This window comes from Brachypodium distachyon, chromosome 3 (assembly GCF_000005505.3).
Source record: "Brachypodium distachyon strain Bd21 chromosome 3, Brachypodium_distachyon_v3.0, whole genome shotgun sequence".
NCBI lineage: Eukaryota > Viridiplantae > Streptophyta > Magnoliopsida > Poales > Poaceae > Brachypodium > Brachypodium distachyon.
This window is the reverse complement of record NC_016133.3, coordinates 53,959,938-53,982,161: the sequence shown is the minus strand read 5'-3', so window position 1 is coordinate 53,982,161 and position 22,224 is coordinate 53,959,938. Positions and strand designations below refer to the sequence as shown.

At 47.5% G+C, this 22,224-nt stretch overlaps 4 protein-coding genes across 4 annotated transcripts; all 4 read right to left on the bottom strand.

Moving 5' to 3' along the window:
* Positions 1 to 55: 55 nt before the first annotated feature.
* LOC100842652 (PHD finger protein At3g20280) lies at positions 56 to 5,840 on the bottom strand. Its single transcript, XM_003570211.4, has 4 exons — positions 5,241 to 5,840; positions 2,900 to 3,215; positions 688 to 2,382; positions 56 to 459 (listed from the first exon to the last, which is right to left on the bottom strand). The coding sequence occupies exons 1-3, from the start codon at positions 5,589 to 5,591 to the stop codon at positions 725 to 727; spliced, it is 2,325 nt and encodes a 774-aa protein (XP_003570259.2). The 5' UTR covers positions 5,592 to 5,840; the 3' UTR covers positions 56 to 459; positions 688 to 724.
* Positions 5,841 to 7,459: 1,619 nt separating this feature from the next.
* LOC100842345 (BAG family molecular chaperone regulator 5, mitochondrial) lies at positions 7,460 to 8,622 on the bottom strand. The gene has a single exon (XM_003570210.4). The coding sequence runs from the start codon at positions 8,245 to 8,247 to the stop codon at positions 7,642 to 7,644; it is 606 nt and encodes a 201-aa protein (XP_003570258.1). The 5' UTR covers positions 8,248 to 8,622; the 3' UTR covers positions 7,460 to 7,641.
* Positions 8,623 to 12,005: 3,383 nt separating this feature from the next.
* On the bottom strand, positions 12,006 to 17,319 carry LOC100841231 (fimbrin-4). The gene is made up of 15 exons (XM_003570207.4): positions 17,117 to 17,319; positions 16,840 to 16,967; positions 16,552 to 16,722; positions 16,186 to 16,445; positions 15,916 to 16,087; positions 15,480 to 15,518; positions 15,306 to 15,374; positions 15,103 to 15,219; positions 14,589 to 14,800; positions 14,282 to 14,440; positions 14,007 to 14,206; positions 13,745 to 13,911; positions 13,567 to 13,663; positions 13,108 to 13,199; positions 12,006 to 12,717 (listed from the first exon to the last, which is right to left on the bottom strand). Exons 2-15 carry the CDS (start codon positions 16,924 to 16,926, stop codon positions 12,436 to 12,438), a joined length of 2,124 nt encoding a protein of 707 aa, XP_003570255.1. The 5' UTR covers positions 16,927 to 16,967; positions 17,117 to 17,319; the 3' UTR covers positions 12,006 to 12,435.
* Positions 17,320 to 19,087: 1,768 nt separating this feature from the next.
* Positions 19,088 to 22,006, bottom strand: LOC100845405 (rho GDP-dissociation inhibitor 1). Its single transcript, XM_010237594.3, has 5 exons — positions 21,208 to 22,006; positions 21,009 to 21,075; positions 19,949 to 20,167; positions 19,710 to 19,834; positions 19,088 to 19,591 (listed from the first exon to the last, which is right to left on the bottom strand). The coding sequence occupies exons 1-5, from the start codon at positions 21,475 to 21,477 to the stop codon at positions 19,511 to 19,513; spliced, it is 762 nt and encodes a 253-aa protein (XP_010235896.1). The 5' UTR covers positions 21,478 to 22,006; the 3' UTR covers positions 19,088 to 19,510.
* Between the last annotated feature and the right edge of the window lie 218 nt (positions 22,007 to 22,224).

Here is a 22,224-nt window from a genome sequence, read left to right as displayed (position 1 = left end):
CATCTCGAGCAGTCTACACGCTATCACAGCCAAAATGTAACCTGGAATGCCAACATTTTAGGGTACCCCTGGGCACATGGTACAAATATCATTATCAAGACATAGGTAATGCAGTCCTCACTGCAAAAGCCTATCTAATTACAGCACCAGAAACAAGAAAAAGAATCGACTGGCTTGAAGCGGGTAACTTAAATAAACTACATAAAGTACAACAGCCTCAAGCAAGAGGCAGCGGACGCCTGGATATGAAGAAAAATAAGCTAGGTGGTACTGATAAAATGAGTGAACTGACAGTCTGGCAGGCGGGTTTCATTTTGGTAGGGGCATAGTAAAAACCTGGAGGAAAATGGCTGTCCATGACTACTAAATCTATAATAAGCGATCCAAAAGAATGTAGAGAGGATGGCTATTAATCACTGATGCTAGCAGAACTACTGGTAGATCCTTCATACTTCTCATCTGTTAAGATAAAACGTAAGGTTAGGTACAACTTGTTAAATCTGAAAGGCATGTTTAGTCTAAAATTTTTCTTTACAAAATAATGTACTCCCTCCAGCCGGAATTACTTGGCACTGATTTAGTACACTTTGTACTAAATCTGGGACAAGTAATATGGGTCCGAGGGAGTACTAAACATCATATACTGCATGTAGTAAGTTTATGACAATAGTTCAATTTGAAACATACCTGCAAACACAAGTTGGATGCAACCTAATATCTGAATCTAGCTGGTTTCTTCTCTTGGTGCTGCACTGCAATCCACAGATTCACCCTCCTGACCGCACAGAACTTCACCAGTAATATGTAGCACTCCATTTGGAAGTACCTGATGGGTGCTATGATGATCTGGTGTTGCATTAACATCAGACTTCCCTACGAGTGTCGCTCCGCTGGGAGATTCTCTTCCTCCATTTTCAGTTGATTCATTTGCTAGCTGCGTTTGATTTGTTGCTGTTCCAACATTGGTAGCCATCTCCACATCTTTGACTGCAGAAGCTGGTGCAGACCGGGCCTCTTCTTCAGTAGAAACATTGTTTGTTTCATCCATTGCTTTTGCAGTGTTGACAGTCGTTTCCATATCTTCGATTGTGTGTGGCTCTAACGTAGTACCAGTGGGGTGATTTTCTTCAATGGCAATGTTGCTGCTTTGACATATTGGTGTTTCAGTGCTGTTAGTCATCTCGATATCTTTGATTCTCTGCGGCTCAGAGATTGCTTCAGCATGGACCTTCTCTTCAGTAGCAACATCAGAGGTTGCTTCAGTCCCGATCTTTTCTTCAGTATCAATATTGCTGATTTGATTCACAAGAGTCCCATTACTATTAACCATCTCCACATCCCTGCTCGGAAGGGCTTCAGACCTGATATTTGCACCAGCAGCAACAGCAAAGGAACTATCCAAACAATTTATCCCGGAAGTTACTGCAGATTGATGCTCGTGCATGGTATCTTTCCCTGAATCCACAGAGTGCAAAGATAACCCACTGCTCACATTTTCATTAGAAGATTTCCCTGAGTGAGATCCAGAACTAGTGCCGGCAGTCAATTCACTACTTTGAGGTTCAGAAGGGGCCTTCACATTGTGTTGTCCTGTACTAAATGGTTGCACATTCCCTTCTTTTTCATCAGAGGAAGTTTCAGAATTATTAACATTTCCTTTCAGAGATCTGGAGACAGAGATTGATTGTGAACGAGTAGCAGCATTTAGAGCCAATATAGTACTATTGTGAACAGTGCTGCCAGCTTGCATTGAGTTTGACTTAATAAGATTTCCATTTGCAGCCACCTTTTGGTGATTTTCATTTGCCGACGTATTTCCTGCCGCACCCTGAACAGACAATTGTGTTGCACCACCAGGTGGACCAGCCTGCGATGCTACCACAGTTCTCGTGACCTTGCCGTATTTTGGTGGCAGGGTTTTACCTTTACTCTGTGCTACGCATGTTGGACAATGCCAATCAGCTATAGGAACACCTTTGTTACCATAATGCTGAAGGCATTTCAAGTGCGCTCCCCTCTCACAAGCATCACAGACAAGCAAACTGTTTGCATCCATGATAGCAACTTTGCATATCTGGCAGTCCAAACGAGCATGCATGTACTCAGTTGATGGTGGAGTCCAGCTAGGATTATTTGCAGGTTGACGCAGAAACCGTTGAACATTCTTTGCTATTTCAATGTGTCTGGCAAGAGTAGGCTTTGTAGTAACAGACGGCGTTCCTGGTGTAGCATGATGCCCCATAGGAGGGTTTCCTGTCACTGTTTGAATTGCAGCTACCTTTGTGTCCGGATTTCTTACCACCTGATTGGTACTAGTTACAGTAGTTAGATTTGACTTAACAGATGTATCCTGAAACGATTTGTTCAAATGGCCAGCAGTCACTGTAGCAGTGGGAAACAAAGCCAAATTAGTATCTGAGCTAGGGCAATCAAAGGAATGTTACCCTTTCACAATTGTGATTATACATACAAAAAAATTAAACACGGCTACACAAGACAAGCGAAGTAAGCATAAATGCACCTTAACGAATAGTGTTCAAATGAAGATTGAAATGCTACATGAAGAACAGCTACACAGTTTCAGACTTTCAGTTATCCCTTGCAGTTACAAAACTGTCCAATTTCAGATGTGTTGTCTGCGCTTCTGATAATAAACACAACCAAAGGAGGCAGAGGGGGGGCAGAGTGGCTTGCTGTCAAAGTGTGTTAACCATATTTGTGTAATGAACGGTAAACAACATTTGTATGCGAGATCACATGCAAGGCATTCCAAAGCCAATCAAACATGTTATCTAGTCAAAAATACTTAGCAAGGTTTACATGCTAAAGTAACAAGTGTCCACAATATGCAAAAAAAAAGTGAACAATGGATGCTGTAGACTAGATGGTGCAGCAGTACCTCGCGTTAAATTCGAAGGGCCATTAACACCTTTCTCCGACCTAAGTTGTGGTTGACCAGTATGGGGCAGTGCAACAACTGAAGGGCTAGTAACTGGTTTTACAGGTGACGATCCATGCGGTTTCGAGAGCATTACGGAGGTAGAAGTTCCTGGAGCGGTAGTAGGCATGGCTGCAACAGCTGGTGGATTCCTCACAGTCCCAACAGCGAACATGGGAGGCGCATTTGAACCTTGAAATTCAGCCATTCCACTCGAGACAGTTACTTGAAGTGGGGTAATAGTTGGTTGCACTGGAGATTCCTTGACTTCTTCCATCTACAGAATGAAACAAGGTAGAAAAATGGTCCGTGAGCAAATACATCCAGGTGATATCAGCAACTAGACTATACAGTTAGTTAAACAATACAAAATTAATTTGATCGATATGAAATCCATAACCTAGAGATCAAGTGAAACCAGTCAATGCTGAGAAGAACTAACATATCCAGGCAGTAGTAAATGATAGGGGTGAAAAGGAGCAGAAATGGACAGTACTGAGTGTTACTACATTTCTTTTCCGTGTTTCTTAGCGGAAACACATATGGAAATCCCAGAAACAAATACAGAAGCAGATACTGCCAGAAAATAATACAAAGAGAATAATAGTAACGACACAGATACAAAAGCGGATGTTTGCTGGAACACACAAGTCAAAAACACCTTAAACAATGCAGAGATTAGGTTTATGGTGGGTATATGGGCTTGTGTTGGGCTTATGGGCTCTTGGACTGGGCATAAAATAACAGAAATTTTCCGCACGTACAGATAAAGAAAATTATGTTCCCCCAGTGTTCTGCCAGAAAACGACGTCCCATTTCTATTTGTGTTTCCGCACGAAAAATCATGTTTCTAGATTACCACTTCATTTACGTTTTTCTCGATAACAGACAGAAAGATTCTTCTCCGTTTTCACCCCTAGTAAATGAATTCACAAGATCAACAGTACAAGCACTAAACTTATCGCGAGAAATTTCACGAAGATACCAAATTCAGACATATTAATTTTGTGTGAAACCAGAATCTACCATATAAGGATAATCACTGTGCACCGTTCTAAAGCCTGCCACCTAAACAAAAAGTATGGAATGGAACCCTATTTAATGAGGAAAGAGAGAGATACCGTATCATAATCTATATATGGCTGTTAGTGCAGAACCCAAGACAACTCATACTTTTCTCTCTCAAAACACATTAATTGAGAGCTTCTTTAGATCCAACTCTGAGATACTAGCCATAGGAGGACTTTAAAAATAACAGAGGAGGTAACCCTCCGGCTTCCATTAACAGAAACCGAGCACTACAAGGTTTGAATTAAAGAAGAAACCGAAAGATAAAAGCAAACAGTTCCAAAGCTTACATTCAAACAAGGGAGCTGCTGCCCAGACTACATGAACAGAAGCTAAAAAAACCTGCCTCGCTAAAACCTCTCTAGCTCCGGACAGCCAATACCAAATGAAGCGACAACTTACTGCAAGAGAACATCCTACGCCAAAAGAGTTACTGCTAGAGCCTATTAGCAGGAACCATCACTCTCCAAGTTGCCACTTGATCGGGCAACATCCTTTAGCTGAATATATTTGCCCCGGATATGTGCATGAGAAGTAACTCTATCACCGGAGGCAGCAAGTCGTGAGCAGTGCCGGACTCAGTCATGATGTATGGGAGCACTGCTATACCCCCAAATACTTGAACATCTACTAACCCCCTAAATTTGTAATCGCAAGGACATCGATAGCTTAGTGGACAGGATGTTACTACCTTGCATGGCTGCAATCAGCGCTCGAGCCTTGAGTGAAGCAATTAGTGTGCAGTTATTTTATTTCAAGTTTTTTATTCCTTTTCAAAATGGCTTCAAACAACACGACATGGGTTCTTTTCTGTAAGCTATTCTCTTATCGATGCCACGCGATTTTCATTAGAGTTTGGGTAATTGAATAGCTTTTGAGTAAATCTTTGAAAAATAGATAATAGCAATAGATATTATGGGATCCTCGGTTAAACTGTGGGCTGTACCACTGCCCACGAGGGCAAATAAAATTCATCGAACTAAAAGTACAACAGGAGGCCAGGAGCAGGTGAAGCATATCGAAGTATCAGCATCTCTCCAAGGAATTCTTCAGTGTGAACTAGTCAATAAGTTCTCCAGGAGTAGACGAGCAGCAGCGTAAATCTAACTATAGAAGTTCGATAGCCACCAGCAGTCTCACATCGACATCACCCAACCTCTCCAATTTTGGTCCCTGTACCAGTTCACTGCAAGGCCAATAAACGGTTGGAAGCGAAAATTGAGAATTGGCAAACCTTGCGCTTAGTAAGCATGAGCCTGTCAGCGATGGAGGCCTTGGGTGGGCGGAACCCCATGGCGGCGGGGTCCTTGGCCCTATTGAGCCCGAGATCCTCGACGACGGCGCGCACCGCTTCGCCGGGAAACAGATCCTTGGGCCGCACCGCGCCCTCGGAGACGGCGGCGGCCAGCCTGCCCCGCGCCTCCGCCGCGAGCGCCCGCTCCGCCGCCGTCGGCTCCCTGCCGCCCCGCGCCTCCCCGGCCGCGGCCAGCACCATCACAATCTCCGCCACCCGCCTCATCCCCGCGCCATCTCCACGCCGCCGCTTCACCGGCGCCACCGGGGGCGACGCCACGGCGTCCCCCATGGCCTCGCGAGGGGGAATCCGGACCGAAACCCTAGAGCAAGATACAGGGGGCGCCTCGAGAAGGTTCGAGAAGGTTCTGCAAGCGGACGCCGCGGGCAATTCAAATGGCAACCCGTTTGGCGCTTAACTGGACGAGACTGAGATGGCGCGGTGAGATGGGCGAAGCAGGGGAGAAGTTTTGGGGGAGACGGGGCGGGGCAGCGACGAGAGAGAGGGGAACGCAGCAGACCACGGAAGTTTTTCTTTTGCGTTTTTATCCCTGGTGCTGAGATTTTTGTCCAGGGGATTGAGGGGTCAGGGTTGGGTTGGTGTGGGCGTGGAGTCCGGGCCCGGGTTACATGGACGGTCTGGATGGTTGCACGCGGTTGGAAAGGTCATCTGGATGACGTTGGATTTTTCTTCTGCGGCAATGACGCTGGGTTTTTTCTGCAGGGGGACGAGGATGACGCCGGTCTCTGGCTTTCTGGCGTTTGTGCAGCGAGAAATTGGGCCCTGTGGGCTACTAGGCTGGATAGGAGATAGTCTGGGCTAGTGGGCTGTTATAAGGCGTAGGCTCGATTGAGCTCTGATTTGTTATGCGTCGAGTATTTTCTTGCCTGCGACTGCAAAATCCGGTTGAAATCTGATTTTAGAGAAGGAAAAGGGTACAATTTTCAACCTGAGACGCAAAATCCTCGTAATCCTACATGTGGTTGGATCAATAACCTCCTGAAAATCCCATAAAAAAGTAACCTCCTGAAATTTGACTTGATTTACATCCTCGAATATCTATCACCGTAACGCAGCGGCGGATCCACGTGAGAGCAAGGGGGGTCAGATGAACCCACAGAAAATTCAAAAACACATCTTTCAATATGCGTGAAAAAAATACAATTGTAGATATTTTTAAGGTATTATACCCACATAAACCTATTTCTGGACCCGCCACTGCCGTAATGTAGTTTCAAAACTCATGTGGGCTTCATATTATATTGACAACGTAACCTTTGTCCACGTCAATAGTTATCAGGTTCTAATAAAGGAGTTATCATGTTATTGATGATATTGTCAGATTATAGATACTGTGTTACAAGGTTATTCAACATCGTCCCAAAGTTTTAGGAGCATAACAATGCTCAAATGAGGCTTGATAAACCTTTCATTACACTCTCGATGCTAACATGACACTGATTATTCACAACCAATATGATAATTGTCTTGAACTAACATGTTAGTTAGCATATATGATCTATAATAATTGCAAAATAGAATCGATGAAACATACCCAATCTGAGTATATTTTTTCTTAGTCTTCGTCGTCATGAACCCATCAGTGAAACAAATCAACAAAAGGATTATTGAGTTGAAAGGTACTTCTTCTGTTCCTAATTAATTGGCGCCGAAATTTTCGCAAAAAAACTCTTGTTGTTTGCCATTCCACGTTCTACCAGAATTTTTGCAAAAAAAAACACCTGTAGTTTTTTGAAATCAACTCGCAGTCCACGTTCAACTGAAGATGTATAATGCAAGTTGATTTCGTTAATTAATAGAGGTTTTTTGCAAAATGGTCGGCGTCAATTAAATGAACGGAGGGAGTAAATTATTTTGAATTTAGCATCATTGTTGTCTATGTTAATAGATTTATTTAACCTCTGGAGAAGTTTCAAAAGGTACGATTTCTTGCATGCAGGACGCATTTAGCACGCACCAGTACACCACACCCACCTCACTGATTGAAACTGTAAAGAGAGGAGAAATGCAGCAGATTGAAAATAGTACGAACAAAATGTCCGACCCAAGTGCAGTCAGCATCCATCAGGACTCAGGATTCAGGAACGAGGATCAATGACAAGCGGTTCCCTGTCGGTAAAGGAGTACGAATCAGAAGATTAAAGCAGCAGAGCACTTGTATCAGTATAGGTATTCGCTTCGTGTTCGTATCATTGTACTTCCACGGTACACATCCACGGAATACACGTATATATACTTGGTATAATTGGTATACTACGATCATCTCACAGTCTCAGTCACGCATACACGAAATACACGTATTTTTATTTGGTATACCACGCTAGACCACCCCGAAAAACCTCCCCCAGCACGTGCCGCTCCTCCTCACCTCCTCTTCCACGACCACCGCCGCCGCCGCCGGCGTCTCTCTAGGGCCCCAGATCCCTTCAAGGACCTGATCCAGGCTCGCCGGGACGCCGCACGTGTCGGCCTCGGGGGCGGCGAGCACGGAGTCGAACACCTCCTGGAGGCCGACAACGCGGCGGCTCACGGCGCGGCGTGCCTCCCGCACGGCCGGGTAGTACCCCGGGACGGCGTCCAGGCGGAGCAGCACGGCCATGAGCGCCTCCGAGAAGCGCGCGCGCTCGCGCTCGTCGCCGCGGACGGCGTCCACGGTCTCCTGCCGCCGGAGCAGCCGCTCGAGCCGCGAAGCCTCGGCGTCGGCGGAGCGGACGGCCGCCACGTGCCTCCGGACGAGGTGGGCCCGGAAGGCTGCCTGGATCTTTGCCGCCGCCGCGGCCGGCGATTTCCCCGGAGCCGGAGGGGAGGTTACGGGGATCCGCACGGTTGTGGCGGGTTTGTGGACGGTCGGGCTGGGATTTGGGTTGGATTCGCCGGCGGCGGCGTAGAAGAATTGCGAGGTAGAGCTGTAGTGGTAGGAGCCCATGGCGACCCGGGGATTGGGATCAGTTTCTTCAGACTTTCAGTACAGCGAGGGGGCCTTGAACTGAACGGGAGTGTACGCTGTTCGCCAATATTTGCTCGGGAGCCACGCCGCGGCATGTTTTCTTTGCGGGGCAGGACGTGTTTTCCTCATCTCTTTTTCGGTGGCAACATAGTGCTATCCAAACCCGTCGCTTTACGTACGCCGCTTTAGCTCCAGCACATGCTTTTGCAGTTTTGCTCCGTGGATACTGTCCGACTGGAAATGGAGAGATTTCTTTGACCTACTGCGGCCACGAAGAGCGACCCCGACAGACGGACGCAACCCAACAGACCGATGCACCGAAAGGTGGGGAAAACACAAGAGAAAAAGGAACCCCCTAGAACTGCCCGGAAACGCGACCCATAGCCCCCACCACGGCACATCAACCCGATCGCGAACCTCGCCCTGCGCTCGCGCGATGTGCGCCGGGAGGTCGCCAAGTTTAGAAGGCACACGGGCACACGGCCGGCCGGCCGGCCATGGCAAAGCTGCCCAGCGCGGCACACAGCCTCCTCGATCATCGCCTCCCATGCGCCAATTATACTCGAACCAAATCCGTATCTCCCGCTGCTTACCAGCCGACAGCCGGCAACGACGGTGGGTTGCCCGTTCGCTTTCCGTCAACACCCATGGAATTCACGCAATCGATCTTTGTTTCCTTCTGGCCACTCCTCACGCCAACACACGCAATCCCAGTTTTGTTGCAGTTAGTACTGAGAACTGGGTCTGATGCCTGAAGGCAAAATCGTAAGGGGTGCCAGGTCAAAGTGAAATTTGAGATTCAGTTCATATACCCAATGCCACGTCAGCCAAACAAATTGATTTCTAAAATCCAAAATGAGTCTAGAATTCAAGACTCAAATCATGGGTGTCAAACGTACGAAATGGGCAATAAAAAGACACGTTTTTCATTTCTCTTGTCCCAATTACAATATCCTTGCTACTCCTTGCTTTCACTGAATCACTGGGCGACGCAAATTTTGAAACGAGATGCTACGCGTGAGACTCCAACACAGTAACCGGCGGCACAACACAGAGAGACACGTCTGACGGTGGGGCTAGCTAGCTCTCAGAGCGCCCTTGCTTGTCTTCAAGGAAAGGGCAACGACAGGGTACTTGGTCTTCTCTTCCTCGATCGAGGTGTTTGGCGACATTCTGCGCGTACATCTCAAAGAGATCGTCAGGTACATGGTTGCCGAAATGATGTGTGACCATGGACTCGGATGCACCCTTTTTTTCTTTTCTTTTGATCTTTATTGTACAGTATCTCTTTGATGTGCAATCTGATATGGGGTCCTTCTTGTTTTCACAAGAGAAGTCCTACTGTGTACGTATCTCGGACAGGCAGCTCAACGCCTCAACGGATGCCCGGCCATTTCGATCTCACGCCATCTCAAGCAACACCAAATCTAAACAAGACCCGGGTAGAAACGTTAACCACGCGACACGGACATGCTAATAAACTGCTCATTAGTCATCAGCGCCAGGGCAGGCAGGATCACTGTACGTACACCGCAAGTTTGATTAGCACGACGCCCACATTCACGCATTGCTAGCTGGGCCGGCCTGATCACTTGGACCACGCCCAAGATTTAAGGTGCGCTGCATGCATGTAGAACCGGACAAGACGCCTCTGACGCGAGCCCCCCACCCCCAGCGCGCGCCAGCAAAGGGCCGGGTTGATCTCGTCGTAGGTTGCGCCTTGCGCTCTCGGCTCGTCTTCTCCCGCGCTCCGGCGTAGCCTCCTAGGTACGTCCTCCGGTCTAGCGCTGCTGCGTACTGTTGACCGGCCGGGGGCCACGGCCACGCAGTGTGCAGCGCGCGCGGTGCAGAGAGCCGAGGCTTAGCAGCTGGTCCTGCCGTCCTGGGTCCTGGTGGGCCGTGGCCGGCCGGCCGGCCTGCCCGCGCCAAGGACTATAGTAACCCGACCCGACCAGAATTTATTTAACCGGAACCGGACAAGGTCTGCTAGCCCGTGTTCAGGACGAGATAACACTTTGGTTGGTGGGATTCCATCGATCATGGCCCCCGGTCAATAAGTACTACGGCTAGTATGTTAGAACTAGTAGCTTAGTAAGTACGTAGGCCACCTTGCAGCAACCAGGCGGTCCGGGATCTTGCCGTTCCGCTGTGGCATGCATGCAGCAAAGTGTGGTGACTCCTGGGCTGAGAGACGCACACAGAAAACACCATGTTTGCATGTCATTGATTTGACGCTTATTAAACACACCAACAGTATGCATGCGACCAGCGCTTTGCCAGGGAGAGAATAATCTTAGGCGTTTCATTCGCTGTACTAGTATGATCAGGCTACACGCGATAGACAGTTCTTTTGGAAAGAAAAATAATCGGCAGTGCTGTGCTGGGCCGGGCAGGGGTAGGCATCTTTTGATTTCCCTGGCCAAGACACGCTGCAGTCTTCTTGCAGAGGCCAAGTATGATCGACCAACTCGTTCTAAATACATTTGGTTTTAGTTTTCGGTATCAGGCCGAGATGCGATGTTCGTTGTTCTTATTCTGGTCAGCATATATACTTTTTTTTTTGTTCTGAGAGAAAGTAAAGAAGAGGCAGAGGAGGAGCTAAGGTTTCTTTGTCTGCAAAGATGTTGTTCTAGTCCTATCATGCCTGCTACCCAAAACGCGCACTGTAGACGGCCTGCTAGCTGCAGTGATGAGCACTATGGCGCGCACTGTTTCGGAAGCACGCAAACGAAACAAGCACGAGAATTCGGCTTGCCAGACACTGTGCGCCGTTTCTTGCCTTTTCAGATCGATGCACACGTACAGATACACAATCAAGCAACAAGATTTCACGGTGGAGCAAAACAACACACAACAGGAAAAAATAAATCATCATCGCTACGAAACTATCTCTTGATTTCTCTCCCAGGAAAAAACGATACAGATCAATGACAATGACCATGAGTATTCACATCACTCTGCTACAAAGGACGATGCCCGTCGTCGGCAGAGGATCAAAAGCTAAAACGAAGAGAGCAAGAAATCGAGTAACTAGCTAGAGAAAAATAGGTAGGAGATGAGATGCCTGGCCTGCCCCATGTACGCCGCGGATGATATTGATACGAACAGGCGGCCGGTTCGATCAATTCCCCGACCGCCACTCCGCCGTATCAGCTCTCCTCCGTTGCCGGCGGACGCAGCCGCCAACGGCGGAAGGCGAGAGCTGAGACGTGACTGTCTGACGAAGAAGCATCAGGTTCCAGCTTGATTTGCATTGCATGCGCCAGCGGGAGAGCTGCGAGAGAGAGTTTGCAATGGAGGGAGAACCAAAAGAGGAGAAGAGTGTGGGTCTCAGGCTTCGAGCTTTACTTGACGTCCGGCAGCTAGCGAGGGAGCAATGCATTGCCCGAGGAAGAGAGGAAACGGCATGGAGCCCAGGCGTGCCTGCCTATGCCAATTGCCACAGGTGGTGGTGGCCTTGGTCCTCTTTTCTGCGTGCGAATTTATGTAGCCTGCGGAAAGCAGGCGAAAAGTCGCGCGCACACGCAGTTGGGCAAACCCAACATCATCCCGTTGCCATGTTCCGCCATTCAGTTACAAATTTTGTAGTACCAAAATACATGTCAATTTTTGCCAGCTTTCCCCCCCTTATATGTCTCTCGTTCATTATAAATCGCTATCCGTGCCAGAACTGCAGATAGTCCAGTCAACATCCGACATGTCACACTGCATGCAAAGGAACAAAAAAATTGCTACAATGTGGTGTCTACAATAATTCCTGGACACGGCATAAATTCCTTCAATATGTTATGTACAGCTCATGAATGATCCTGAGCAGTAGTACAAACGATAATGGCCAAGCAGTACAAATTGAAAAAAAAAGGTGGAAACATTGACCGACAAGGTACAAGTTGCGTAAGGAGGCCATAAAGCATACCAAAGAGGGTACAGGAAATGGCCAACGTTTGCCTATGTGTGTGTATTTCTCTCTTTTTCCCATATAGTATTGAGCAAAATTTAATGAACAAACGGCAGCTACATCTATCTGTATATGTATCTATTATGCTACCTGAAAAGTAGGCAGAAGTAGGGTAAAAATTCACTTCTGGTAGCAGCAACTTTGGGCATCAGGGATGTACCAATTCCTGTATAAAACTAACGGACAGGGCTATGAAGAACATATAATCATCAGGATCCTGCTGCATCATTTCCATTTTCTGCAGGTGGAGCATTTGAAGTAGCATCATCTGTGGTCAGATTGGATATACTTTCAGACAATGAATTCACTTCTTCCCCTTCAGATGGTGCTACAGTTGAGGCACCATCCTCCGAACCAACATCGGAAGTTGCATCTGAAGCCATACTAGATGGCTCCGATGGTTCAGGTGTTTCAGATTGAGGTTGTGGCTGTCTCTGTAGGCTCCAATACATAATGCTAGCAGTAAGTGTTAGGATCATCTTCTGATTCACCTGTTCAAACAACATAAGCATAAGAATATGAAACCAGTATTACGAAGAGCATTCAATTCTCAATCGACAAGCACCATCAATGAATAAAAGGATCTAGAACAGGGCACGATGAATATATTAGTATATCTTTTGTTACTTTCACTTTTCTTTAGTTTCTGTTTGGGTTTCATATCTAGCCTGCCCCAACTTGCCTGGGACAAAAGGCTTAGTTGTAGTAAGCTTCTGGCAGAACAAAAGCTAAATTTCTAGAGTCAAGTCCAGATCCCAGAAATGTTCTTTTTTCTGAGTGTCACAACAACCAATGCTGTGCAATAGGCATTTAATTCATCTTTTGTGGTCAAATTACAGGTTTAGTACTTCAGTATCATATTTCTGAGCAATGGCCTTTACCTCTATAATGTCCTCTGGTAGAAGAAACACAGAACATCCGAGCTTTCTCGCAACACTAATGATGTAGGTAGCATTTAGCTTCTTTTCGTCATCTGCAAAATAGTAAGCAATTGTCTATCAGTCAGTAATATTGTTTGTTTTTATTTGTAATAACTAACTAAATGCATGTGTGTTACTATGGAATTATTATTATTGTTTTGCATAAGTTGCTTAAATGTGCTTTTGCATGCCCCCAAATTTTATGCCGAGTAACAATCATCGCAAAATATGCATTAATCTAGTCAATTGTAGTCAATATACAATATCTACCATATTAACATTTCCTAGGAATATAGGGAATAGTCTCAATGGAGTGACGGACGGCCACCAACTCAGATCTTTACAGGAAGTAAAGATGAAAGCCTATATGATTAGTAAGACACCAGTTCATCAAATAGCAGATATGGACCAAGAACGGACCATTTTCCCCCTTTGTAACTACTTTCCAGTTTACAACCCTTGGTTGTACTGCACCAAGAAGTTCGAGGAAGAACACTCCATTTGATAAGCTCTTGTCCTGAAAGGAAAAATGCAGGAAAAAATGAAAAGGTGGAGTTATCTGATATGGTAAAGTGAAAGATACGGAAATTATAATCACCTTGAAGCTTTCAATTCGAGATGTTCTTCCTGATGCTTTCACTTTGCTGTTAGCCCAGTTTAGTATATCTGCATCAGTAATTTCTTTTCCTTGGGATCCTTGGGAATGAAACCTCAGTTTGTTTAACAATTGAAGGATATTAAATCTCATCAATTGCCACAGAAGTGCTGAAAGACAGCATGAAAAACTCAAATTATATGTCGAACAAGTTATTGACGGTTCATTAGCATCCACTTACAAAATTAGATACAGTCAAACTCACCAACTATCAATTTCTTATTTCCCTGAACAATATCATTCCCAGCTAAATTTACTAATGAAAACTTCAACTCCTTCCCAATTTTTACAACTTGGTTGCAATTTTCCAGTTTCCTAAATGGCATTTTAATCGGAGGTTTTGATGCCAACTTCCAACTGACAGATCCTGGAGAAACTTTGTCAAGTACTTCGAGAAGTACCCATCTGCAAGAAAATATATACTAAATTATCTACTCACTAATTGCTAAAGACAAGACACTCCGAAAATGATCTTGTTACCCATTGCGAACATCTTCGAAAACATTGTTCACGTATGTTTCAACCCCAAGGCTGTTGATCCACATCCGGAAGGCCCTTTCTTCTCTGGATACTAGAACATCATCACGTGATGCTGTCTGCGTGAGTGTAACTTGTTTAGCGTCACTAGTGAAACCATTCCTGCATATGGAACAACAGCATTCAAGTGATGAATGGTTAACAGTATCAAAACATTAACAGCTAGCTAAAGACTATTAGCATAAATGGCTCCTGTGACTTCTATCATAGATTCTAGAGCGTTTTGGGGAACAGGAATGTCGACACTTACCGATGCTGGAATATTTGTGCAACAAAAGCAAGATTCAAGTTGGCAGAACCCTCGGTGATATCCTTCGGTGTAAGGTATCTTTTGCAGTCCAACTTCTCTGCTTGTTCAAGTACCAATTTTGCCCTCTGATCAGGATCCTTGGTTTCCAATGTGGTTTCAGGTGAAGTCTCTGGAGCAAGGGCTTTTAGAAGATAAGCATAGGCTTCACCATCCTGTACATAATTAACTTTTGTGACCATCGGAAGTTGAATAAAGCAAGAATAGAAGCATGAAATGAAACAAGCCAACACATCTATCGTATACCCATAAGACGAAAAAAGAGCACTCAGTTTTGGGAAAAAGAGGTTCTTAAATAATGTTGCTTGGCTAGTTGGTGCAGTGCACACAAAACTAAAATTGAAAAACAAGGTATATTCAAAAGGTAGTTGCCAGATTCTTGTCTCATTACAAGAGTATCAAAATTGCACATAATTAAGTGACTAGTAAGTATTTCCCCATTTTCTGTCACATGCACCTTCACATCCGAAGAAAAATTGTTAACAGTTTTCTTGTAGCCAGCTTTTTTCAGATGATGGTTCATCCATCGAAGTAACATCTTTTCTGGTGACAAGCTCAATACTTCATCTATATCCTGCACAAGATGCAATAAAATGGATTTCAATTTCAGAAAAGCTGTACGATAGAAGATGAAGCAAAGGCACAATGCTTTTTACTTACTTTGCTGTCATCAAACAATTCCACGAGCTGGGGTGTCTTCTTTAGATTGAGATCAGCCAAAAGTTGAATCTGATCATAAGTGCAAGCAAGTCTTTAAGTAGTGAAGCAAGAGTTCAACCATAGCGTGTCCACTGAATTGCTTGAAAAATGTAAAATTCAGTTTTTTTTATTTACCTTTATGATTTGGGATATCAATCCAAGAACTAAGTGAGGCTGCCAACAAAACAACAGAAGTATTGTAAGTGATTTTGTAGTGAAATTCTAGAATTAATTGTGGGAATTAGAAGCATTTCCCCACTAAAGGTAAGGTGGCTAATATTATCCGACACGTGCTAAAGCGGATAGGAGAAGAGCAGGTGCAAATGCGCAAAGGATTGTGAGGCTCTGCCTGCTAGTAAGTAATATAGTGAATAAGCACAAAGGATATGCAGCAATTTAGTCATGACTGCATGGTACCCAAATTACCTATCAAATCATCCAAAACAAACCTATCTCCATCAGAGAAATTTAAATTTCAAAAATATATATTTAGGGGACCATCAACATTTTCAAATAAATCACACTGCATCATGAGTTACAAGTATTTCAAGTAGTTGGATACATGACATACCCTTCCTTCCACCAAATCCTGGGTACCAATGTTTACAACAGTGCACCCAATGGCTTTCGCGGAGTTGAGGCAGAGCGTGTGGTTTTCATTCCTCTCCCATGGGTTAAGAACTCTTTTCTTATTTATTGCTCTCTCATCAATGGTCCCAGGTACAGCTACATTGATCAATTTACTGACAAAAGATCCACAACCGAATTAACATCAGCTAGGACTAGCAGGAAATTCAAAGAGTAAATGGGCATGCACCCTGTAGCTAGAAAGCCGTCTCACCAGAGCAGAACACCGTCCCTAATAAGATCAAACAGTTGGTTGCCGGATGGGTCGACTGGTAAGTACTTCTTCAAGAATTGGTCTTCACCTAGATAAGTGTTAATATGGGCCACATAAGAAGACTTCTCTGCCTGGTTGAGATTGTGCAGCAGAGTAGTGATGGTGGATTTCAGGAACGACGACGAGTTCTTGCGAGCGCCAGTCCCGCTGCCGCCGTTTTCTTCCTTCGTGGTCACCTTTGCTTGAAGATTCAGGTACGTCTGCAAAAACAGCACACCAGATTCCCCATTGGAACCAAATGTGTAAGACAATGACACACTCTTCCCCTCCACAACAACAGACAAGAACAGAATCGCCGAGATGTACCCGGAGGAACGACTCGAACTCAATCTCCTGGTCGCTGTCTGGGTATGACTCCGACAAGAAAGCAGCGATCTCCTCCTCCGAGACCACTTCATTGAGTCCCCTCAACTTTTTCATCAGTCCCGGGAGGTTTTTGGTGGTGACATGGCCGGATTCTCTCTTTAGAGATACAAACTGCAACCCAGGAAATAAAACCACGAATTGTAGCGAACTCATGGACGAAACCGAAACTCTTAACAATTGCGGTGTTTTGGCGCACGGGAGCAAATAAACGATGGATTTGGATGTCACCTTGGCCTTGAGCGATCGGAGCTCGACCTGCGTGAACTGTCCCTGCAACGAGGGGTCGGAGACGACGACCCCCACGAAACCAGACATTTCCTCTCACCACGGCCAGATTCTACCCACCTCCGGAGCAGCTGCATGAAGATTTCAGATCAGGAAGGTCACGGTTTGGAACCCCCAATAAACAACGAATAGATCGTCGTCCCGCGCCCGCGCCATGGATGGGGGCGGCCCTCGGCGACGGGGGGGGGGGCCGGCTAGGAGGAGGCGGAGGCGAAGATACCTTCCGAATTTGATCACGGTAATTCCACCACCCCTCCTCCCTGTGGCGTGCTTTCCTTGTGCTCGAGGGAAAAGGTTGGCAATGGCGTCCGGGATTTTCCAGATTCCGTGGGGGCGGGACGGAGGGCAAAGGGGAAGTGGCGAAGGCGAGGAGAAGAGGCAAAGGTGGGGTCTGTTTCTTTAGTTTATTCTTCGATTTAGGTTTCCTCGGGGTTAAGACATTGGGAAATTCTTTAAAAATTACTCCACATTGGAAAAAGGTAAATAACGGAGTTCCACAGAAAATGGAGGAAGACGAGTTCTGTTGTTTGCTTGTTCTCCTGGACGTGAGCCGAGATACATGTGCGTGTGTTTTGTATTGTCGAGTAATGTTTGGCTTTTTTTTTTTACTTTTCGATTAATAGTTCTGCACAACCAATTCGCAGTGTTCAGGCATCGGACCGTGCATGTTCTTCCCCCCGGCTCCGGTGCAAGAGGAGAAGCCCGACAAACCAGATTGTCGGTCCACGGCGCTTCTATTCGCCATGTTTCTCGGGTATTTTTCCTGTTCTGCCGAAAGCGTCACCGGCGTTTCCAAACGAGAAAGAAAATAAACATCACCGCCCTTGGCTTTGGCGTGTTGCGTACAGTACCTGCCAGCGTTCGTAATCGTACGAGAGCAGAACCAACCGACCAAGCCAAACAATGTAGGCCTGTACAAACACATGTCCTCAGATCCATCCTCACACCGCCCGCGCACCCCGTCACGCCGACACGCGTGGTTCCGTCCGCACGCACACGTAGTGCGCACATATGTTTAATCCGTGACGCGGACGCAAGCGTTCAAGATCTTCAGATTTGCCTGGATTTATGACCAAGGATAGGTACTCTGTAGTTGCCTCTATCTGGAAGGAGTGAACCGAAGCAATAGTTCACGAGGCAGCGTCTTTGTGTTTGCAGTTTGCACCGTGAGTCGCATGAACCAACGGTTCTGCTGCCGAGTCACGCGTGAAGTGAGTACCGAAGGAAAAGAACAAAGCAGAGGGGGAAATCAGGACGAAGCCAGTAAAACAAGCAAGTACGGCGTCCAGCCGAACTGACAGCAGAGTCCGTTCTGTCAAAATTGTCCTGGCGATGCCGTCCTAGCGTCCGGGGACAGATGAGGAATGCACGCACGGCACCGTGCGTCGGGGGCACCCTTTAAAAAGAAGAGATACACAGATCGCCAGGCTTGCGCGGCCGCAGTGCCGCACCAAAGAAAAGGCCGTCCGGAACGAAAGGAAGACCAAGGCGAGTACTCGGGCGTCGATCGCCCGAATCGGCGGAGCTGCACGAGTACATCCATCTGCCTTATTTATCGTGGATCCTTGCCCCCGGCGGAATGGTACGGCATGTGACGTAATGACGAGAGCGAAAGGGGGCAGCAGGGAGGCGCCAACTTTAGCTTGACATGTTCAGAAAGCTCTTGGGTCGGCTAGACCGCTACACGTGCGACATGGGGAACCCTACTCGATTGGCTTCTCTCTTGGCACAGCATCCACTTTGCGTTTGATCTTCTTTCTTTTGGTTTTGCTCGTCCGGTCACGTGCCACCGACCGACGAGACGGAAGAAGCAGCGGTGACCGGTGAGGTACTGAGGTCTGAACGTGCTCGCGACTTCCCTTCCCTGCCGTGAAAATTTCTCTGATCGCGTGAAGCCCACAGCTTTTCGTCGACGAGACATTTCTGCTTCTTCTTTTTTGAGCGAACGACACATTTCTGCGGGGCCCGTCCATATGTGCATGCGCACTTTCCAGATCCTTGACGGCCCAACTCCATGCCTGTATACAAGGCGTACCGAGGTGTCACGTCTCTGATTGGATTGTACCATCCACGTGGCCCTGTTTGTATCGCGCAGGGAACAAGCTGGGCCAAGAGCATATTGAGAAAGCCCACTGAGTTTTGAAGTGTTTTTTATCCCCTCGGAACAAAAAAAGGAGCGATGATTCCAGCATTCGGAAAGTGCCCGGCGACATATACTTGGCCCAAGTGCATCGTTGCATGGGTACACAGCTCTGAAATCGACATACCGTTCGATCGAAAACGAGGCCCTGACAAAGCTCAAACACGGAAACGGACAGATCGACCGACCTGACAGGTTCTACGACGAACGTTGACACGGAACAACCGAACACATGCGGCACTATACACACACACACACATTGACCACGAGACAAGAAACCTAGGGGCAATAAAAAAAAGTACTGAAGCAAAAAATAAATTGAGGGGTAAAACGCAAACGAAACGAAGACCAGTCTGCTTCACCGCAACAGCCAACAGTCACCCTGCCAGCCAGGCAGGTGACGTCTCACCAGTGCCCACACGCCTCGCTTCTACGCACCGCCGGCGGCCATAAATTTGGGCCAGAGAGAAAGGCTCAGCTCGACGACGGCCAGTCCTTGCGTATGTCGAACGTGTAGTTGATCTCCAGGTAGCACTTCCGGTCGTCGTCGAGAAACTGCAAACACCAAGGGATCATCGGCACTGTCGTCAAATCTCTGAAACCCTGAAGCACGTACTAGCAGCGTATCTGAAATTCTGAACAGCTAAAAGCTCGTGTAATCCGTTCGTTTTACCTTGGTCCTGGCAGAGTAGGATCCCCGGGCGAACATCCCCGACGGCGTGGTCTCCTGAGGCGTCACGTACGTGTACGGCTCCTGCTGGGGGCTGAACGTGCCGAGCATCTCCTTGGTGCTGTCCACTGCACGATCGAGCAGATCATAATTCAGTACGCACGCTCATTTTTTAGGGTGTCTGTCATAGTGTCATCTGGAGATAAATTAAGTGGTCTCCGGTGTGGTTCGTTAATTTTCACCTTTGATGCCGGTCTTCCAGACGCGGTTGGTGTAGCGGAGGCCGGAGACGATGTTGTTGCTGACGGAGAAGGTGAACTTGAGCTTGTACAGGGAGCCTTCCTTGAGGGTGAACCACACCCCCTTGCCGTTGGGCTCCACCGGCAGCGGCAGGAAGATGTCGGGCCGCCCCGGGGATATGATGGATAGGCTCATGATCTTCACGTCTGGTTCCAGCGTCTCTGCAGCAGTTAAAAATAAGCGTCGTGGATTCAATCTTCAGGTCGATTTTTTTAGCTTGCATACGTGCTAAGGAATGTATTGTTTTCTATGCAAGAAAGGCAGGCTGGCAGGTGCTGCAACCTAATTACAGGAAGGTGCTCCAACGGTTTTTTTCGGTTAAGCAAAATACGAGAGTACCACAGATTACAGAACTGTAGGCTTAAGTTACCGCTAAATTGCCCTTCAAAATGTGTTGATCTTGCTTATTCAAGAGGGAAATTTTGTAGATCCTAAAAGCACTTCCGTTCAGAATGCATTTCCGTTCCCCAGATAAGTGCAACTTTTCATTCAGGATAGGAAGAAACTGCGGATCTGCATTCGTACTGCCACTGCCATCATTGGCGACGACAATAGAACCTTGCACGGCGACGTACGGTGACCAACCAACCAGACGAGTGCATTCGAGAAAAAGACGGCTCCAGATTTATTTATTTTCCTCTCGTTTTCCTGCCTACGACATGATGAGCATGAAAGGACAAGGCCGGCCGGCCGACCTATCAGACGGAGCCCACCGCCTTTTAGTACGATTTTTTTTCTTGTGTGGTTCTGTTTTCCACGGCACGGCCGGCGCACGGATAGACCCGTTCAGAGTTTCAGATCAAGCACGGAAAGCAACGGATGGACGGTTCACGAGCGGGACCGTCGTCCTTGACGACACGGCGCGCGGTGCTCACATGCGAAGCTGCCGCAAGTGCCGGCCGCCCTACTGCTGACGGCCAGTGCCATTACGCGACATGGCAAGGACGATCCAGTTACACACGCAATTAAGCAATGAAGCAATTTGGCCTAGAATTAGTTTACCTCCCACGGAGTTCAAATCCACGCTGCCCAGCAGCTGCTCCTTCCACCTCCTCAGGCTGTCGTCATCCTGCAATTGAGAAGAAAATGAAGAGATCGAACGACAGCAGCAGCAAAGCAGCCAGTGAGATTGCAAGCAATAACGGCAGCAAGAGTAATTCAGGTGATGGCGCGAAAAGCGATTGCAAGCAACAATGCATACCTTGTCCTTCTCGAGCTGGTCCTTGATGCTGAGGATGGGGCCGAGCTCGATGGCCTCGGGGACCTTCTCCCCGTCCTCGTCGTCTTCCTCCTCGCCGCCGTCGTCCTTGCGGCCACATTGCGCCTCGCCGCGCTTCCCGTTGGTCGCGGCGGCGTCGGCGCCTCCTCCGTTGATGCCGTGCTCCATCACCACCACGCGCTCCTTGGCCTCCTCCGGCACCGCCGCGACATCGACCTTGGAGCAGGACATGGCTTCTACCGCCGACGACATCCTCCGCACCGCTGGCCCGCCGTGCGCTACTGTCTACAGCACTCGCGACTCACGAGTCACACAGCAAACGGCTTCAACGGCTAACCAAGACAGAGCAGGGCAAAAGGCAGGACGAACGCCCGGAGACAAAAAGAGGAGCGCGTGGCAAAGAAAAGCGACGAGGGTCCGGCACAGGTACCGAGAGGTCCGGGGCACCAAAAGGAGAGAAACACGCCGCTAGAGAAACGTCGAAGCGGGGGGGATTTGGACAGGGAGAAAGCAGCGAGGCGCAAGGCTCCAAAGCGAGGGCGCGGGCACACGCGGACGGATCACAGAGAGAGAGAATGAGAAGATGGCACACACGCAGGATGGTTGGATCGAGCAATGGCAGCAGCGCGCCAGAGAGGATAAGGAGGTTTTAATTCCTCTGCTCGAGGAGAGAGAGGCAGAGGAGCAGCGGCCAGCCAACAGGAGGAGACCGAGAAATGAGAGGAGATGGGAGCTGGGAGGGGAGTGGAGACGACGTGATGGTCACGACTCGCGCTGCAAGGCCTCCTCTTGTAGCGCTGGTTTATGTACAACTGTAGCGTTGGTTGAGGCGTTTTAATGTTCCCTTTGCGCCTGCTGCTGCTCGTAGCGTCCAGTTAGTGCAAATTAATTATCATTTCCGTTTCGATGAGCATCCTCGCTAATCTAATCATTGCTTTCGATAAGCAATGCTGCAAATCGGTGGCAGGACTAGCAGTAGAGAGGTTCCCATCGCTGGAG

Bases quoted from the DNA above. Each gene is read 5' to 3' on its own strand.
- LOC100842652 (XM_003570211.4), bottom strand. From the start codon at position 5,591: ATGGGGGACGCCGTGGCGTCGCCCCCGGTGGCGCCGGTGAAGCGGCGG. The intron at 3,216-5,240 runs GTTTGCCAATTC...TTCATTCTGTAG, and splicing joins TCATGCTTACTAAGCGCAAG to ATGGAAGAAGTCAAGGAATC. The intron at 2,383-2,899 runs GTACTGCTGCAC...CCACTGCTACAG, and splicing joins CCCTTCGAATTTAACGCGAG to TGACTGCTGGCCATTTGAAC.
- LOC100842345 (XM_003570210.4), bottom strand. From the start codon at position 8,247: ATGGGCTCCTACCACTACAGCTCTACCTCGCAATTCTTCTACGCCGCC.
- LOC100841231 (XM_003570207.4), bottom strand. From the start codon at position 16,926: ATGTCTGGTTTCGTGGGGGTCGTCGTCTCCGACCCCTCGTTGCAGGGA. The intron at 16,723-16,839 runs GTGACATCCAAA...CCTGGGTTGCAG, and splicing joins TCCGATCGCTCAAGGCCAAG to TTTGTATCTCTAAAGAGAGA. The intron at 16,088-16,185 runs GTGAGACGGCTT...ATCTTTTGTCAG, and splicing joins AGGGACGGTGTTCTGCTCTG to TAAATTGATCAATGTAGCTG.
- LOC100845405 (XM_010237594.3), bottom strand. From the start codon at position 21,477: ATGTCGTCGGCGGTAGAAGCCATGTCCTGCTCCAAGGTCGATGTCGCG. The intron at 21,076-21,207 runs GTATGCATTGTT...TCTCAATTGCAG, and splicing joins ACCAGCTCGAGAAGGACAAG to GATGACGACAGCCTGAGGAG. The intron at 19,592-19,709 runs GTAAAACGAACG...TGGTGTTTGCAG, and splicing joins CCTACTCTGCCAGGACCAAG to TTTCTCGACGACGACCGGAA.